Source organism: Lindgomyces ingoldianus (assembly GCF_010093535.1).
Source record: "Lindgomyces ingoldianus strain ATCC 200398 unplaced genomic scaffold BDR25scaffold_87, whole genome shotgun sequence".
NCBI classification, from domain to species: domain Eukaryota; kingdom Fungi; phylum Ascomycota; class Dothideomycetes; order Pleosporales; family Lindgomycetaceae; genus Lindgomyces; species Lindgomyces ingoldianus.
The window spans coordinates 44,039-63,349 of record NW_022985248.1 but is presented as its reverse complement, the minus strand read 5'-3'; the positions used below and the strand labels follow the sequence as shown (position 1 = coordinate 63,349).

Here is a 19,311-nt window from a genome sequence, read left to right as displayed (position 1 = left end):
ACAACCACAACAATCACTAACACAATAGGTTTCTCCACCTTCTAGCTGTGCCTAGGACATTAATACCTTAACCCAGCGACTGCGCAGTAGATTTTGATTTTCCTTTGCAGCGACGCGCGCACAGACTCTGCAGTTCGCACAGCAGCTACCAGCCCCGGCTGTCGACCACGACTTCAACTACCACCACCGCAACAGGTTTCCCCACTTCCTAGCTCTGCTTAGGGCATCAACGCTTTAGCCTAGCGACTGTTGATTGTAAGTTTTCCTTTGCGGGGATGCGCGCACTGGCTCTGCCATTGGCGCGGCAGCTACCAGCCCCGACTGTCGACCACGACTTCAACTACCACCATCACCGTAACTACGACTACCATCACCACCACCACCAACGCAACAGGTTTCCCCACTTTCTAGCTCTGCTTAGGGCATTAACGCTTTAAAAAACATTATATAAATGCGTTATAGTATGTTTTGCCTAGTAAAATACTATAGTGTTTTATACCTAAAATGCTCCTAAGCGATTAGCGATTAGTTTTTTCCCTTCACCAACTAACAGTCCGCTGTAGTTATTGTCTAGTTAATTAGGCTTAAGTGGTGAGCAATCTGTGATTAATATGTGTTAAGGTTTGTAGATCCCCCTAAGCCAGATGCAAAAGCTAAATGTGCAGTGGTGACTATAGTACTAGTCTGGAGCGCAACTCTAGGCTCATAACTCTTGCATAAGCTAAGGAGGGGTTATATAGGAAGCGAGTTAACAAGGTAGTGAGATCTAAACAAAGTGGATTAAACAAGTGTATTGTAAGGTCTGAGGAGCTCAATAGAGCTCTGAGCTGACTGTATACTGTACGAGATAGGAGCTATGCCTAATGAGTGAATAGTGCAGTACATGGGTATGATATCGCGTGAGACACGTGCGACAATTCCGTTAGGCACGACGGTGATTATATTTCGGCAGGCATTCAGCGCAGGGTTATTCGTGGCTCTCGGCCAACCTGTCTTCGCTTCTGTGCTGAGGCCATATCTGCTACAACATGTCCCGTCTCTGGACCCCCAAAAAGTGATCAATGCGGGAGCTAGTGGGCTGCAGAGTGTCGCTGGCCCTAACCTAATTCTAGCACTCCGCGAATCGTATAGCTATGTCTGCACGCGCGTGTTTGTAAGGTTTTTCTTGCTTGAAGCAGAACCAAATTTTAACTGATTGTGTTGCAGTACATCACAGTTGGGTGCGGGCTCGCGTCCTTCCCCTGTGCGTGCGGAATGGAGTGGAAGCGGTTGCCAAAAACCTCACCAGATGTTGCTGTGGAGAAGGCTAATGAGGTGCAAGGGACCTCTGAGGCACCATAAGTTGTATATAGAGAAATAAGCTATATCAGGTTGTGTTATCCTACACAAGTTGTTTGCACGCGGGAGTGTCCAGACATGTGCACCAGACTTTGAAATGCGGGTGGTTCCCTACCTGGCGCACAATAGCGGCAGCTTGGAAATAGCGGATGGACAAGGATCGCACGTGGCGTAAGGAACCGACGCCCTCTTGCGTTACGCCTCCAAAAAAGCCCTTTCCAAGGAGAGCCTAACGCACCCCATCTCCCGCTCCACTTTGTCCACTATTGATCGATTTCATTCGGTTGTTCTTCCATTTATATCCTCCACTCCCCCAATAGCAGAATGCAAAACTTTCTTAACAGCTTCTCCCAGGCTGCGAGTCTGTGGAACGGGTTCTTTGACAGCAACGCCTCCACTACAATGCCTCTTTACAGCATATCTTCGTACGGTGCTCTAAGTACCTCAGGCATATCAAGCCCTTCATTCCACTATTCCGCCGGTGGCAAAGCAGTGTGCGTATCAGGAATAGTTGATGTTCCAGTGGTTGCATCAGCTGTCAACGTTCTATACAAAGGACCGGACAACAACTATGAGCTCACTGAGTTCATCACGGACTTTCTTCGCGTTGGAAGCAATACTCTTGTTCGCTATACTGGGAGCCAAACATCTATCTCTGATACATTCAGCGTATACTCAAAGCTTTGCGTTCCAGCAGACAAAGACAAGGTCAGAAGCCTCACCAGCATCCAGTTTCTAACACACGGAGGAACCACCGACAATTCCTACTGGGACTTTGCGGATGGTTACAGCTATGTGGATACGGCAGCACTTCAAGGCTACGCGACTTTCTCCTACGATCGACTTGGGACCGGAAAGTCTGAGCATCCTGACCCTTATCAGGTTGTCCAAGCACCCTTGCAGGTTGAGCTTGCACATGCCCTCATCCGGAAGCTGAAAGGGGGACATCTAGGCAACCTAGTGTTCAACAAGATCATTGGTGTGGGGCACTCTCTCGGCTCGGCTCTCACTCAGGGCATATCAAGCAGCCACCCTGAAGACTTCAATGCCGTGGTTCTCACTGGACATTCGGGCTTCACGGGAGGGGCAGGTACTGGTTTCGCTGCAGCAGCTCAGCAGATTGCCAACACTTTCGTAGATCGACCGGAGTTCAAGCATCTCCCAAACGGCTACTTCACATTGGGTCCCGGTCATCAGACACTTCAGTTTGCCTTCTTCTACTATCCTCATTTTGACCCGAAAAGTAAGTGAAACCTTGCCTTAGAAGAATCACTGCCTCTATTACGCCATTGGCGCTGACAGCGAAGTCGTGGATCGCTCTGGGGGAAGCCGAAGGATTCTTACTTCCTGTATTCATGATCGTACTGACCAGGACGCAGTATTCCTTCAAGGATACAACACTCGCCAAACTAATGCCATCGGAGAAACACTTACACTGGGGAACATCTACATGCCGGCAACAGCGTTCAAGAAGCCTGTACTCATCTTAAATGGCCAGCAAGACTACTTCTACTGCCAAGGAAACTGCCTTGCGACCGGAGATGTGACAGCACAGGCTATGGCCATTTTTTTCCCCAACGCACCCTCGAACCAGTCACAAGCAATCACGCTTCCTAATTTTGGGCACAACTTGAACTTGCATCTGGGGCGTCAGAAGGTCTTCGAGAAAATGTTAGATTTCATTTCAGGGCTAGGAATTAAACCGTGATGGCTGTTTAGATTCAGTACTGGGGTTGAGACGTCGGTTTGTCGACGTGACGAGAATCCGGTGTAGCAAATCGAGTAGCGATCCTAATGCTATGGCCTTTACTCCTCAAACAAAAGTCTAGCCAAAGCTCAACTCTTCTCTGCGACTCCACACAACGAGCGGGCCGCATATGCAAGATGATTGACGCCGGCCTCGACACACCAGTCGCCGCTGAAGTCGGCCACCAGCATTGCCCAAATCTGGTATAACGTATGATAGGCACTCCACCCTCCCTTAATATCAAACAAGTTGCGCCGCAAACATGCATATGGTGAAATTGGCGTCCCAAACGCCCACTATTCAGCGAACACCGCAATCTAATTCTACTGTCGTGCCCCTCGCGTGCATCTGCATTCAATATATGCGCCCTCGGGTTCCAAGTCTGCATCCCGGTATGTAGATCAGACTGTTTTGTTTTCACAAGTGCTCGGCCCGCCTCCGACAATAGGGTGGATTCGCATCATGCCTACACCACAATATATCTAGGTCTATCAATAGGTTCCGCTAGCATATGTAGGTGAAGGCTAGCTTGCTTGTAGTTTAAACTTATCTACTCGGCTTCTCATTATCACCATCCCGATATCCATAGTTGCCTGTGCAATTTGACACGTTCATCAATCATGACCATTGATCCTACCTTCTCTCTGACTACGACCACACTGGTCGTTGTATCAGTGGTATTTCCCCTACTAGCTACCATTTGTGTTATTGTACGCCTATATGTGAAACGGATCAAGAATCAAGAGTTCTATTGAGACGATTAGACGATCCTAATTTCTCTGGCGAGTTGTTCTTCTCCACGTTCCTTGATTGAGCGTACGACTAACCGTCTCAAAGGCACTATGCTGGCATGGTGTTTAATAGAACGTAGTACTGTTCCTACTATTACTAATAGTAACAATCTCTTAGCAGTTAGAACAAAAGTGAATTGCCCTCTGTTACTGTACAGTTAATGAGGCTATAGTCACTACAGTAACTGCCTATACTAATTAATTTCTTAGTGTTTTAGTAACGCGTTCGTAGAGGACGTTTTCACGCGTAGTAGTACAAGGGCTGCTGTAGAACAGGAGGTGTTAAAACGCGCACTAATACACTAAATTTTATACGTTTTTAACTATCCTATCTATTGTTAGTACAGAATAGTAAATTAACTTCTTAATTTACTTACTTCTTACCTCTAATATTGCCTCTATTATTACTATAAGTATGCAAAAATTCTTTTAAACTCTATATAGCACTTAAAGGTTATAGCACTAGTTTAACATTACTTATTTAAGTACTTTAAAGCCTTACTTTATAAGCTTTTTTTACTTTAAGAAGTTAAAAGCTATCTTTTAAAGCTCTTAAAGCTTTATAATTAAGGCTTTATTTTTTAGCGTTTTTTTACTTACGCTTTAACTAGCTAATCCTTATTCTTATAAGTTTTCTAAAGACCTTTGCCTTAACAATAGCTTAAATTTTAACATTAAGTAGGATAATATTTAGACTAAAAGTTGCTAGCTAAAGCCTAAAGGCCTTAAATATTATATAAAGAGCTTAAAAGAGCTTTCTAGAAGAACTTAAACATCTTATATATAAAAATATAGCATAGATCTAGTATATGTTAATAAAAAAGGTAAGCGCTTAAGAATTCAGCTCTATAAGTTTTACTATTAGCTAGGTATAAAAAATTATGCAAAGACTATTAACATACTTTACAGGCAAGTTGCTTACACACCTAAGTTGCTTACTTTTGCTAAGACCCTACTATACTACTTGTTTTACACTAATGCATTCCTAATAACACTACTTAAATGTGTTAAAAAAATGTTAGATGTAGCTTACACTTTAAGCTTTTAAATAAAATGTAAAACTTTTTAAGCAACACACTGCAGCTATCTATCAAGTTTTTTAAAAAATAATAAGTAACTAACACGCTAGATAACCTTTTTAAGCTAATTATATAGCTAACTTATAAAAGCTAAATAATAATAAGAAGTAAGTAATTATTTAGCACATACTTAAGCTAGATGCACAAGAATTTCCCCCCTAGCTAGCAGCTATAGCTAATATAGCTAATTCTTTACACACTAAGCATAATATAAGCTATATTAGTATAAACTAGCCTAATATATCTATTAAGTGCTACTTAAAGCTTAAAGTAAAGTTTAAGTGTAAGTATAACTATAAAAAAGCTTTTTATAAAAATCTTATAGTAATTTAAAGCTAGTTTAACTTTATAAAAACAATTAAAGCTAAGTATAGCATCTAAAATAATAACATGTATAACTTTAATAAGATAAGGTTTATAATAAGCTAGATATCTACTAAAGTAGTTATTATAAGTCTAGAGGGATAAAGATAGCTAAAAGTAGTCTAGCTAGGTAACTAGAAGTAGATAACAGCTATCTAAGGCCTTAATACTAAAAGGTAGGCTATTTTACTTTTGATTATTTTTTAAAGTAGTAATTACTTTTTAAACTAGTATAAAAAAATTTTACTTTAAAATTAAGTTATTATAGTTTTTAAGCGCAGTGTCACGGTCGGCATGCTCAAGCTACAAGCAAGAGGTGGTGTAACTCAACTAGATTAAACTCAGGAGCAGAGGAGCTGCTCTGCGAGTTTAAATATACATGTGTGCCCCCTGCCAAGGCGCTACCCGTAGCACTAGCGTGCTACTCGTTGCGCAAGCGAGGGAGCTGATGCCGCAGAGCATGTGAGGCGGTACGCGCCGTCACACGCAGCTAGACTACTAATTAGCTTAGTCTAGACTAGTTAAAGCACTTTAACGCGCATATAAAGAAGTGTACTATTAGCAGCTACTGTTTGCTAGTTATTAACAGCTATAAAACCTATAACTTTCTTTATTTCTAGTAATACTATAAAAATAATAAAATTATTACTATTTATATACTTTTTTACTTACTACACTTTTTATAGCTACTTAATGTAGGTTATTTTACTTCTTTAAAAAAAGTGTATAAGTTCTAAGCTAAAAACTTTATATATAACTAAATTACTTATATTATAAAAATAAAGTTTCTACTATACTTTAAAACAGTTTATAATGCTATAATTACTTTTAGTAATATCTAAAAAAGGTTTTAAAGCCCTAGATTAGTTTTTCTTAACTTATAATAAGTTATAATAGGCTTTAATGTAAAGTTACACACTTTATTACTACTACTACTCTTATATAATAAGCCCTAGTAGTTATAAACTTTAAGTAATACTTTAAAACTTAAGTTATAATTAATGCTTATAAAAATAAAAATTTAAAAGTATATAAATAGTTTACTAACTTTTATAGTTAAAATGTTTAAAAAAGTTTTAAAAATAAGTAGTAATAATTACGCATAAGCTAGTGTTAGCATAATAAAAAATTACTAAGCTTTAAAAAGCTAATAAGGCTGCTATATAATATAAATTATATAAAAGAAAGTAAATTAAGGTAAAAAAGACTTTAATAATTTAGAAAAGCTTATACTTAATAGCTTTAAAAAAAGTTTAAAGCGCATAGTAATAGAAAAAAAGTAAAAAAGCAGATGTAAGCTAAAGTAGGTAAGCTATTTTAAAGGCGCTGCAAATAGTGTAATTAGACTAGGCATAACACGCAAATGCGTAAGTAAGAAGTAGAAGTAGTATCTAAATAATATTCTAAGCTCTACTGTACTATATAGTGCTAGAGTGGGTTGTTATAGGCTATAATAGAGTTTATTAGGGTGGGGTCTTAGCAAAAGTAAGCGACTTAGGTGTGTAAGCAACTCGCCTGTGACGTACGTTAATTCTACAGCCTATATTACTGCCTACCTTTAAAAGAAGTATAAAGTTAATATCTTTAAAAGCAACTATCTTCTTAATAGCTTATTACTTTATTAAAACTTATTTAAACTAGTAATAATTGCTAGAAGTAGTGCTAAAAGCTTTTACATGCTATAGTAGAAAAAAAGATTGCTAAAGGCTCTTATTAATTTTATAATAGTTAAAGATGTTTTATTTTACTAAGCTATATTATTAAAGTTTTAGGGCTTTATTACCTAGAATTAACTTAATCTTCTAGCTGCTCTACTATCTGCCTTTACTACACTATTAACTTATATCTAGAATGTACTAAAAGCCTAGTAGAAAGAGATATAATTAATACTAAATAAAAGTAAAAGTAAACTTATGTTAAGTGTAGATGTATAAAAATCTTTAAACTATTACTTTTTTCTAGTAGTAGTTACTTACTTTATTAGTAAGCAAGATAGTCTGTACGCTATTATTAACTTTAAATTTAACTTTTATTTAGATGCTAATAATAAGGCTTAAGAAGTTCTTATTAGCTTTAAAAATCTACTTAGAAACTACTCTAGATTAAACCTTACCTACGCAGCTATTATAGTTATTAATAAGTACAGCATTGTATTAAAATTTAGCTGCTTTATAACAGATAATGCCTTTAATAATAATAACACCTTTATCTACGCCCTTAATAAGCTCTCTAAGCTCTCTGTAAGCAATACACACTAAATATACTACATAAGGTATATAATAAACCTAATAGCTAAGTCTATTATTTATAGTAAAAGTTTAAGTATATAAAAACAAAAAGCGTTTTTACTAACTATGCTTCTTATAATTAGTAAACTTTATAACTTTATAAACATAATTATAGCTTTATATAAGTAAAAAGAGCTCTTTACTACTATCTAGTGTTAAGTTCTTAAAAAGGACTCTTTTTAGATATTTAACACGCTTAAACTAGTGTAGGATAGTAAAATTAGATAGAATTTTACCTACTTAATGCTTCTTTACTATTTAGATCTTAAAAAGGCTATCTTAAAGTTTACATACTAATAAAAAGCTACTAATAAGTGTAAGATTAATAAGTGTAATAGTTTTAGCCTTCTAGCTAACACTCTTACTAATAAAAATTAAAATAAGGCTAAGCAGCTTATAAACTTTTTTAAGCCTTTTTATTAAATAACTAAACACCCTAAAGAAGATCTAGGTATAAGCAGATATAGATCTCTCTAGCATACTCTTATAGATCTCTAACACCTCTAGATTTACTTTTATAAGGCCTAAAAAATAGAATAGTTTTTTTACTTTAAAAAGGTTTATAAACGCAGCATTAGTAAGCTAACAACATACTTTATAACTTTTATAATAGATTCTTTTATTTTATACTACTATGTTATAATATTTTTAAACTTATCTCTATGCTTTATTTAGTTCTAAGAAAAAGTAGGTGTTGTTTATAACTTAGTAAAAAAAAGCTAAAAAGAGTATAAAAGAGATCTACACATAATATAAAGCTTAAAAGTAAAAGTAAAAGATAACAATACTTGCTAAAAGTTAATAATATAAAACACTAGGTAGTAAGTACTATAATAAGCAGTTTATAAAAACTTTACATGTTAATCTTTACCTTCTTACTAGATCTTTAAGCGCTAAAAAGGCACATATAGTAAACAAGCTATAGCAGTATATTAATACTACTTAATTTAATCTTCTAACGTACTTCATAGGCAAGTTGCTTACAGACCTAAGTTGCTTACTTTTACTAAGACCTTACTACACTACTCTTTCTACACTAATGCATTTTTAATAACACTACTTAAACATGTTAAAGGAACATTAGATATAGCTTATACTTTAAGCTTTTAAATAAAACATAACACTTTTTAAGCAACACGCTGCAGCTATCTATAAAGTCTTTTAAAAGATAATAAGCAACTAACGCGCTAGATAACCTTTTTAAGCTAATTATATAGCTAACTTATAAAAGCTAGATAATAATAAAAAGTAGGTAATTATTTAGCACATACTTAAGCTAGATACATAAGGATTTCTCCCCTAGCTAGCAGCTATAGCTAATATAGCTAATTTTTGCGCGCTAAGTATAATATAGGCTATATTAGCATAAACTAGCTTAATATGTTTGTTAAGCATTACTTAGAGCTTAAAGTAAAGTTTAAGCATAAGTATAACTATAAAAAAGCTTTTTATAAGAATTTTATAGTAATTTAAAGCTAGTTTAACTTTATAAAGAATATTAAAGCTAAGTATAGCATCTAAAATAACAACATATATAACTTTAATAAGACAGAGTTTATAATAAGCTAGATATCTACTAGAGCAGTTATTATAGGTTTAGAGAGATAAGGACAGCTAAAAGTAGTCTAGCTAGGCAACTAGAAGTAGACAACAGCTATTTAGGGCATTAATGCTAAAAGGTAGGCTATTTTACTTTTTATTATTTTCTAGAGTAGCAACTACCTTTTAAACTAGTATAAAAAAAATTTTACTTTAAAATTAAGTTATTATAATCTCTAAGCGCAGCTAGACTACTAATTAGCTTAGTTTAGACTAGTTAAAGCACTTTAACATGCATATAAAGAAGTATACTATTAGCAGCTACTGTCTACTAGTTATTAACAGCTATAAGAGCTATAACTTACTTTATTTCTAGTAATACTATAAAAATAATAAAATTATTACTATTTATATACTTTTTTACTTATTACACTTTTTATAGCTACTTAATGTAGGTTATTTTGCTTTTTTAAAGAAAGTATATAAGCACTAAGCTAAAAACCTTATGTGTAACTAGATTACCTATATTATAAAAATAAAGTTCTTACTATGCTTTAAAGTAGCCTATAATGCTATAATTACTTTTAGTAATATCTAAAAAAAGTTTTAAGGCGCTAGATTAGTTCTTTTTAACTTATAATAAGTTATAATAGGCCTTAATGTAAAGTTGCGCACTTTATTACTACTACTACTTATATATAATAAGCTTTAGTAGTTGTAAACTCTAAGTAATACTCTAAAACTTAGGTTATAATTAATGCTTATAAAAATAAAAATTTAAAAGAATATAAATAGTTTACTAACTTTTATAGTTAAGGTGTTTAAAAAGGTCTTAAAAAAGGCAGTAATAATTATATATAAGCTAGTGTTAGTGTAACAGAAAATTACTAAGCTTTAAGCAGCTAATAAGGCTGCTATATAATATAAATTATATAAAAAAAAGCAAATTAAGGCAGAAAAGACCTTAATAATTTAGAAAAGCTTACACTTAACAGCTCTAAAGGAGTCTAGAGCGCGCAGTAACAGGAAGAAGGTAAAGAAGCAGGTGTAATCTAAAGTAGGTAAGCTATCCTAAAGGCGCTGCAGATAGTGCAATTAAACTAGGCATAACATGTAAACATGTAAGCAAGAAGTAAAAGTAGTATCTAAATAATATTCTAGGCTGTACTGTACTATATAGTGCTAGAGCGGGTTGTTATAGGCTATAATAGAGTTTGTTAGGGTGGGGTCTTAGCAAAAGTGAGCGACTCGAGTGTGTAAGCAACTCGCCCATGAAGTACGTTAGTTATAGCTAAAGATAATATAATTTATAAAGATCTGCTTACTTAGTAGAATTAAATTAGGCGTAAGCACTATTTAACACTGTATAAGAGAGCCCTTAATTTTCTATCTATCCTTGCAATAAGCTGTAGGTGCAAGAGGTGCTTTAGTAAAGCTAGAAAAACTATTATAATTAATTAAAACTAGCTATTACCTTCTATAATTAAGGCTCTATAGCTACAACGTAACTAGATTACTAGAGGACTTGTTTACTTAAAGTTAAATAATCTCTATAACTATATTAAGAAGATTGTGTTAAAATTAAGCCCTCTAAAGCCTCTAGAAACACTAGTTACTTTAGTAACTACACTAAACAGTAGATTTACTATTAATTAACTTAGTAGTAACTATTACTGCTAGTAAGGCTATTTTAATTTACTTTTTCTGTAAGAATAAACCCCTATTACTGTTAGTAACACCTAAAAAACACTACTAACAGTAACAGTTACGTTCTAATAAACACCATGTATGCTGGGGCTTGAGCATCATTCTCTGGGTAATGGGACCCACGATCGGGATTAACAGAATTAGAATGTCCCCAGAAGAGGCGGCTCTCGAAACATTCAAGGTACGCTCTGGCTTTCGACGACGACCCTAAGCGAGCAGAATTGTCATGATATAGTTTTTCTGGATCAACGAGATTCCGTTCTCAATTGTACTCGGAATGGTCAAAATATCAGTGCTCCTCTTCTACCAGCGCCTCTTCTCTGTCTCGATTTTCCCTCGCGTGGTCTGGTTCATGATCGTCGTTATTGCAATGTGGACCATTACAATCCTGTTAGTAAGTGAATCCTGTCAAAAATTCCATGTTTGAGATATATTTTAAAGCAAGCTATAGGTTTCCATCTTTAAGACGAACCCAATTTCCGGAATCTGGACCAACCCCGAAGAAACCTACGTAATCGACGATGCCGCCTATTCTATTGCCGTGGCCGCCATGTCCCTCGGCTTTGACGTTATCGTACTCCTGGTGCCGCTGCTTGTAATCCGCACGCTGAAAATGTCCTACCGGAACAAGATCGCGGTCATGATGAGTTTCTGGCTAGACGGACTCTGTTGCGTGGCCGGTGCAGCCCGCCTCCAACTTTTATACCAGGGTGTTCATTCGGTCACTGATAACCCGAACGCTTACGCTAACCTAACAAAAGCATTCGTTTGGGCGGAATTGGAGCCCAATGCGTCTGTTATGGCGGCGTCGCTGCCAATGCTGAGGCCGCTATTCTCGAGTGATGAGAATGGCCTTGGGACTTGGTTCTCTTGGTGGGGATCAAAGGTTTCCAGCTTGTTTACTTCTCAGAAGTTACGCACTGGTAGCGGGGTGTATTCTACTCCGTTTGGTACACAAGGGGGAAGGTCCAGTGGGTATGCGAAAGCGGCAAGTGAGACAAATAGCACAAGGCATTTACAACAGGATACGAGTATTAATGTTAGGTATGATATTGAGCTGGGACATTATGAATCTCCAAGCCGGGGATAGGGTTGTTCAGGAACTTGATGGCGTTTTGTGAAATGCATTAAATGGCATGGCAGAAATAAAGAAGTTCTTCCTTTTGTGGTCGCTGATAACTACCTCAGCGTTGGCTGCACTAACACCAGCCTCAAAATGGGTGCTACTGGAACGCGCCCCGGCTCCGATATTGACACGGGGCATACACCGGGTATGTTTCATTTTTCGAAGCAGCTCTTCTGTTTCTCCATAGCCTAGATTTAGCTGCGGAATTACGAGTCTCGATGCATGCTCCAATGGGTCCAGTCCTGCCCCACTTACGCTGCACTAGTCTACCTTGAACCTTCAAGGGCCCAGTTAGGGTTCATATTGTTCTTATTATGCACCGTCACAGCCACATTCCATAGGCATCCCGCTGCTCTCATCCTTCAGAATCCCGCTCCAAGATCTAACCATAGTATCATATATTATGCCGTCCGATCCACGGCCTAAGGTCATCAAGGCCCCTACGATCAACTACCTAAGCCCTTATTCCAAGTTCCGCAGCATCTTCGCCCTACACTATTCTTCCTCCCACGGCGCACACAGTAATGTCTTCACTCGAGCCTATCAAGATCTGGGTTACTTGTAAGCCCAGTTCCCCAACTTGAAAGCATCCAATCTGACACTCAGCAGCGGCAGGCCCCAACCCATGGAAAGTATGTGTACCGCCAATCTTCCAACTATTATATCTTCTACTCACATGAACAGCCGGTCATAATTCTTGAAGAACTTGGTATCCCATACGAACTCAAACTCCTCTCCTGGGAAGAAGTACTAGGGTCCGAATACAAGAAGATCAATCCAAATGGAAAGGTTCCTGGTACATCCCCTTCCCTTCCACCTCTCCTCCCCCTTGTTCCTTCCCATAGCCGACTTCTGCCCCCCCCCTGCTCCCGCCCGCCTTCCATATTCCGGATGAAGCGATGGCGGCCCCCAGTATTAGCTTGGCTAAGGAATTCGAAATACTAGCAATATGCGATCCAAACAAGAATCTTATCCTCTAGGAGTCTGGTGCCATCATCTAGTATCTGATTAAGGAGTATGACACTCAGAAGGAACTGACCTACAACACTTTCACTAAGAAGCATTTGTTAAGGCAGTGGTTAATGTTTCAGATAAGCCAGCAGGGCCCATTTTATGGGCAAGTAAGGTGGTGAGTCAACGCTCTGTTTCATGCTCATTTCTTTGTATAAGTGTCACGCCCTTTTCATTAATCTCGTGGCAGGTTCTGCGTTTTCCACCGGGAGAAGCTTCCCTCCGTCATCGACCGCTACGACCAGCAAGCCCTTCGTATCCTGGGTATCCTCAATGCCCATCTTGAAGGGAAGAACTAGCTTGTTGGCGACAAGTGTACGTACGCAGACCTAGCGTTTGCGATGTGGAATGTTGTGATCGCGCTAAGCTACTTCGGAGAAGAGAGTCCAGTGAAAATTTCCCGAATGTGCAGGCATGGCATGAGACAATGCTGCAGCGGGAGGCTATGGGAAAGGTTTTATGAATAAGACAATCACTTATGGATAAGAAGGGCTTAGGGACAGATAGGCTTCCTTAGGATGTAAGCGTTAAGGATTTCGTGACAAAACTAGTGGAGAAGAGCTCTAAAGGCGCGAAATCATAAATTTTAGAATCTTCAAGGGGCAGACACGACTCTGAAAGAGCCTCTCTCTTAGGTCCCAGACGTTTTATAATTCCTTGCTTATAAAATCTCATTCAATTTCTTCTCGTTCTGTACCGTTAATTTTATTAGGTCGCTCTTTCGGTGCCTTGTTTTGCACGTATGATACAAGCGTGGGCCCAGTGTTCTCAGCGTCTGGGGCGGATAGGTCGTGCACGGACTGGTGTACTCCCTGTCCTCCTGTGTACGCATCCTTGCACTGTCGCTTCGGTGGGATCCTTTCATATCTGACAGCTGCACCCCATACATTGCGGCATCTCCCTGTACCAATTTCTTACTATGAGTCTTTCCTAGTCTACCTTTCCCCATCCAATTTCCCCCACCAGCACTTTAGGCACTTCCTGGCAGGACTTCCTTGCCTCTTCAGAATCCCTCATACCCCTCTTAAAGGAGATGTCAACCACCGCCAGACCTGCGGGGATGCTCGCTCTCATTAGTGCGCTTCTAGTTATCTGGCTTGCATATCAGTGTCTGTATTGGCTCTACGCACTGAGAAAACATCGAAAGCTCGCTTCGGAAAGCGGGTGGCCTTCCATGACCTCCTTGTAAGTAGCAGAGACTCACTTAGAAGGTATCGGATTAGAACTAGTCTGCCTAGGGTACACGTCAACGACACCTTGTATATCTTAACACATAAAGTTGCTGCATCGGTGACGAAATGGGCCCCTCTGGACCTAATCCGAACTTGGTTTCCGTATGTATCGCTTTTCCTCAAAAGAAGGATCGAATTAACACCGGGATACAGGTGGTCTATACTACTTCGAGTCTGGCATGCTGGATATGAACCCTTTCAAGCCATTCAATCTGACTCATTCATCATAACCTCCTCGTCCGGCAACATGCTTCTTACGTGTGATCCTGAAGTTTGTCAACAAATCTTCGCTCGGTCCCACGATTTCAAAGCTCCCATTGAGACTCTGTACATCTACAACATCTACGGACCGACATTAGCTGCATCCAAAGAGGAGCATTGGCGACGAATTCGAAAAGTCACAACACCGTATTTCAATACAGAGACTAACACCACGGTTTGGAGAGAGCGCCTAGAGAAAACAGATGAGTTGACAAAGACGTGGTCAAATGACGGCATTCCGATCACAGATGTGAAGAAAAAAGTCGCGGCAAAACTCATCATCGGTGTTATTGCGAAAGTATTCTTTGGGGAAACCATTCATTTGGAAGATTGTCGATCGGGGCCAAGAACTACTAAGAATGACGAGAAGTCGTTCAGTGAGGCGCTACTGAAGGTAAATGACAGTCTCGGCATCATAGTTTTGCTGCGGTCCCTCCCATTTTGGTTTAAGCGTAAGCAGTTAAATCCTCAATCAGCAGACAAATAGACTCATTGAAGTAGGTATCCTTCCATCTGGCATTATCCAGCTAGGGGATCGACCATACAACGAATGGAAGCGCCATATGTTACGAATGCATGACCAAACATCGTTGGGCCTGACCAAATCTGACACACAGAATAGATTCAAAACATTGCTGGGTAAGCATCGAAAATACAGTAAAGCGCTTTCGTCCGCACTTACTAACCACTGTTACCTCCCAGGGTCGCTGATATCTGCGGGTAATACCGAAGATGTTCATTCAGAGAAGCCATTACACTTGTCACAAGATGAAGTCCTTGGAAATATATTTTTCTTCATGCTCGCAGGGCACAACACTGCCTCCACAGTTACATCGTTTGCTATACTCTTACTTACTCTCCACACGGACGTCCAGAGCAAACTTCAGGGAGAGCTTGATACGGCTATTGGCGGACGGTCCCATTCTGACTGGAACCTTCGACAGGATTTCCAGCCGCTGTATGCAGGTTATCTCGGAGCAATAGTAAAAGAAACGCTGTGTCTCTACACTCCAGTAGAATGGCTCCCAAAACGTGCACAAAGCGACACGACTATCGTCGACGGAAGTGGAAGAACATGCTTCATCGTGGAGGGGCCAATCTGCATGCTCGACTTCGCCGCAATGTTTCGGCATCCACGATACTAGTCCGACCCCGGGAGTACAGAAAAATCCCCAGCTCTTCAGTCCAGTCCGAAACGCTGGCTTGATGAGGAGAAACCGAATGACTCAGCCTTCTTCCCCTTTGGTGGTGGGCAAAGGATGTGTCCTGGAAGGAAGTTCGCAGAGATCTTGGTCGGTGGAGTATTGACCCGTATCTTCTCCGAATATAGCGTGGAGTTGGTCCTTGACAAAGAAGATATACAGAATGCGAATACGAAAGAATTGGTGTCTGAGTGGGCTCTCTACAAAGCGAGAGAAAGCGCTGTTACATCCCTGTACGAGGATTTAGGTTTCAACCATAGTCTATACCCATCAAATCACTCCCCTGTCCGGTTTGTAAAGCGAGGCTTGGGTGAAAACAATTGATGTTTGTCCACAGGAAAGATTCAGGACTAAACTGTAAGAAAAGGAGTTGTCGCACGTGAAAATTAGCGCAGGTTAAAGTACGTTACATAACAAAGTGTTTCACCTTAATATAAATTAGCGCAGCAGTAGTCGCTCTTTTAGTACTAGCGTTTTTTTATTAAAACTAGCGTTCTTTTAATTCTTTCCTATAACGTACACTGTAGTCTTAGCAAAAGTAAGCGACTCAAGTGTGTGAGTAACTTGCCAGTGGTGTAATTTAGAGCATCTATTAGAATATTATACGTCTAGAGCTTATCTAAATGCTCTCTAGAAAGAGTCTAAGTTACGTCCTAGGTAGCCACAAAAGCTACCAAGGGTTAGGCACCTATGCACTACTTTACTAGAATAAGCTGTTCCTATCCTGTTCTCCATAGAAGAATACTAATTAGAAATATCTTGTGAGCTGATAGCCTTAACAGTTAGGCGACGGCCAAGTCCAGATGCCGCAGCGGCTTTGCTTTCTTCAAGGCGCACAACGATCTCAACGGCTTTTTCATCCTCAGTGACCTTAGGGTGGCGGCGAGCGAAGTATCGCGCGTACTGCCACAATGACCTTGAATTTGTCGTAAGAATAATATGCAGGGAAGGGGGTGAATGAGGTTGGACAAACCAATAGCAGCTTGCGACATTAATGAAGGTCAATATGATCTTGTATGGCAAGTAATAAATATAAACCAACACCCAACCAAGCCGCTCATTCTTTTGACGAAGATGCACTTCGTTGAAAATGATGGTGTTGATCAGGTACATGAGGATTGTTGATGCGAGGAGGATCCCGCAAAATGATGGGCGGACGTAGAAGGATATTGGAAGGATAAAAGGCGTTAAAAGATAGAGTATCGTCTCGTAAACCTGACGGGTATCAGCTATTTGTGCAAATCCAGTGGAGCAGCTGAAATGGCACACCTCTTGGAACACGAAGACTTTTGCACCAATTTCGTACCATCCCAATTTCCAGCTACAAAAGATGTATGAGAGGTTGTACCACAGGCCATTCACGAAGAAGAAGTTCCACCGCATGAACCGCTGCTTGAATATTGTCATCTCGCCAAATCCACCCCGGGAACCCCCTCTCGAGAATAAAACTGCGGTAGGTGTTTCAGTCTCGACGAAGACACTGGAACACATTTTTATTCTGCAGCCCAGCTTTCGAGCAACGTGTCCAAAGAACCAATCCTCAGAGACACTGAAGCCAGGATGTTCGTAAAAAGTCTTCATGAGTGTTTGGCGATCCCAAAGTGATATCGCGCCATGAGGAAATGTAGCCGAGCCCACACGTCCAGCGAAGTCACGCTGAAGACCACTAAGTTTGTACTCCAAGTCTTGTGCCCTGTCCGCTTGTTAGCTTGTCCGACCATATTTCAAATCGAATATCGGGTAAACCACACGTCGGGCACGCACTTACTGTTGGCACAGATTTCCTTTAGATGAGTTCGGCCCAACACTTTTAATGGTGTATCCAATACATTGCACCTTTCCAACTAACCGATCTGTGACAATAGGAAAGTTTGAGGGAAGCGCGCAGTCATCATCAATCAACAGGACATATTTGAAATCCTTCGTAGCGAAGCATCCGACAAATTGCGCAACGAGTTTGCTTCCGATCGGCGACCATACGTGATTTACTCCGTATGGCCGACACACCTCCTCAGTATCGTCGAGTGGTGTAGGACTGTTACCGTTTGCGATAACGAATATGTGTGAGGGAGGGAAAATTTTGAGTGCGGCCTCAAGAGTGGCCGCAATCAGGCCTGCCGATTTGTAGCAGGGGATCATGAGTGCTGTGTCTCCGACCTTTGGATCCACCTTAGACTCTATTCCGGACAAACTTTGAGCCCTTGGTCCCTCTTCGAATAATACGAGAAGAGGGGCAAAGGCGTAGCTAGACTTAGTCAACAATGACGGTAAGCTTCTGTTGAGAGTGACCTACAATAGAGCTATGCCAAGCGTGATCCCAAATCCTCCAGCAAAGACAAACTTATTTGCGACAACCCACCAAAGCCAGTATACAGATCCTTTCCAAAGTGGCACGCCAATGAGAACGAAGTATACAAAGGCTAATATGAAAGTATATGTGCCGTACTCAAATGTTACCTGCACCCATTTCTTTCTCTGCAATCGCGCGCCTCGATTTTTGGCCCTTTCGTATGTCTCATACACGCTAGTACGGCGAATCCTACTACTAATTGTAGCGCTTGTGAGCTTTCGCTGATGGGTGTTTAATACTGGTCTATCCATGGCCTTTTCAAGCGTTCCTATTTTGGACCCTCTACGTGAAGGGATATATGCCCTCTCAGGAAAGCCAACAAATGATTCTGAGCTCGTCGGTGGCGAGGTTGAGTCTTGTCGATCAACTGATTCGAATGATCCAGCGCAATCAATATTATTTGAGACTGGATCCCTCGCTGATAGAAATGGATTCGATACTACGGGGAAAGATATAGGTTTTGTGATGGGTGGTGATTGACATTGGGCGGAAATTCGGTTAACCACAACGTCGTGGGAGTGTTGTTGAGCAATTGCAGTCTCGATCTCATGGCTATCTCCAGACACAATGTTAGATGGTGATTGGAATGGGTCAGAGATTAAGTCGTTCGCAAAATCTTGGGAATAATGTTCATAAATTCGGTCGATGGCAAAATCGTCGGCTTCATGTCCAACCGCTGTAGTGTCGATCCGATTTGTCGACTCTTCTACTGAGAATGCTTCCGTAAATCCAGGTGTAAATGAAAACCTAACGCCCCGATTGGAAACGCTCCCTGGTGGCATGACTGAAGCTCCCCCGTGTGTCTTCATTACGCTTCTTGGTGCACTCGCAGTTGTATACCTCGTTACATTTGCAGAAGTGCAGTTTGTAGATCGACCCTTCTTCATTCCATTCGGCGTGGTCTTGGCCCTTCTGACCTCTGCAGTGCCATTGTGTGATGTTTCCCATTTAACAATACCCCTTGACTTTCTTCGCCGTGGATTATTGGCAGCTGCGGTGCCTAGCTGAGGCTGCAATATTGGCGTGAGACCAACATCTCGGGCGAAGCTCGCTGAACCCCGAATAAGATACGCGGGAATAACGACATCTTGGGCTGCGTGTGAGTCTCGGTCCGCTGGGGGTGGAAAGGGCGACCCCATGTTCAATACACGTGGATCGGTACCCTGTCTAGCCTAGTAGCATAGAATCAATGGTTGGCAGAAAGGATCTAGAAGATTTAGCATGAGGGTTAATACATTTGGTTAAGGACTGTTACTATATGGGTACTTAATGAATGT

At 40.1% G+C, this 19,311-nt stretch overlaps 5 protein-coding genes across 5 annotated transcripts; 3 read left to right on the top strand and 2 right to left on the bottom strand.

Annotated features, from left to right (window-relative positions):
• Positions 1-780: 780 nt before the first annotated feature.
• On the bottom strand, positions 781-1,618 carry BDR25DRAFT_363901 (uncharacterized protein; the record flags this gene model as incomplete). Its single annotated transcript, XM_033696803.1, has 4 exons — positions 781-1,078; positions 1,215-1,306; positions 1,388-1,552; positions 1,577-1,618. The coding sequence occupies 4 exons, from the start codon at positions 1,616-1,618 to the stop codon at positions 781-783; spliced, it is 597 nt and encodes a 198-aa protein (XP_033539415.1).
• Positions 1,619-1,740: 122 nt separating this feature from the next.
• Positions 1,741-3,046, top strand: BDR25DRAFT_248793 (alpha/beta-hydrolase; the record flags this gene model as incomplete). The annotated part of the gene is made up of 2 exons (XM_033685987.1): positions 1,741-2,581; positions 2,718-3,046. The coding sequence occupies 2 exons, from the start codon at positions 1,741-1,743 to the stop codon at positions 3,044-3,046; spliced, it is 1,170 nt and encodes a 389-aa protein (XP_033539414.1).
• Positions 3,047-10,937: 7,891 nt separating this feature from the next.
• On the top strand, positions 10,938-11,687 carry BDR25DRAFT_198610 (uncharacterized protein; the record flags this gene model as incomplete). Its single annotated transcript, XM_033684366.1, has 3 exons — positions 10,938-11,033; positions 11,106-11,246; positions 11,304-11,687. Coding segments are annotated over 3 exons (621 nt in total), but the record flags the coding sequence as incomplete, so codon positions are not given.
• An 815-nt stretch (positions 11,688-12,502) lies between these two features.
• On the top strand, positions 12,503-15,627 carry BDR25DRAFT_320641 (cytochrome P450; the record flags this gene model as incomplete). Its single annotated transcript, XM_033691918.1, has 9 exons — positions 12,503-12,539; positions 12,588-12,610; positions 12,663-12,774; positions 13,180-13,304; positions 13,924-14,174; positions 14,228-14,323; positions 14,375-14,876; positions 15,010-15,121; positions 15,185-15,627. 9 exons carry the CDS (start codon positions 12,503-12,505, stop codon positions 15,625-15,627), a joined length of 1,701 nt encoding a protein of 566 aa, XP_033539412.1.
• Positions 15,628-16,428: 801 nt separating this feature from the next.
• On the bottom strand, positions 16,429-18,285 carry BDR25DRAFT_248771 (glycosyl transferase; the record flags this gene model as incomplete). Its single annotated transcript, XM_033685985.1, has 5 exons — positions 16,429-16,600; positions 16,658-16,899; positions 16,954-17,377; positions 17,453-17,929; positions 17,978-18,285. The coding sequence occupies 5 exons, from the start codon at positions 18,283-18,285 to the stop codon at positions 16,429-16,431; spliced, it is 1,623 nt and encodes a 540-aa protein (XP_033539411.1).
• Positions 18,286-19,311: the final 1,026 nt, after the last annotated feature.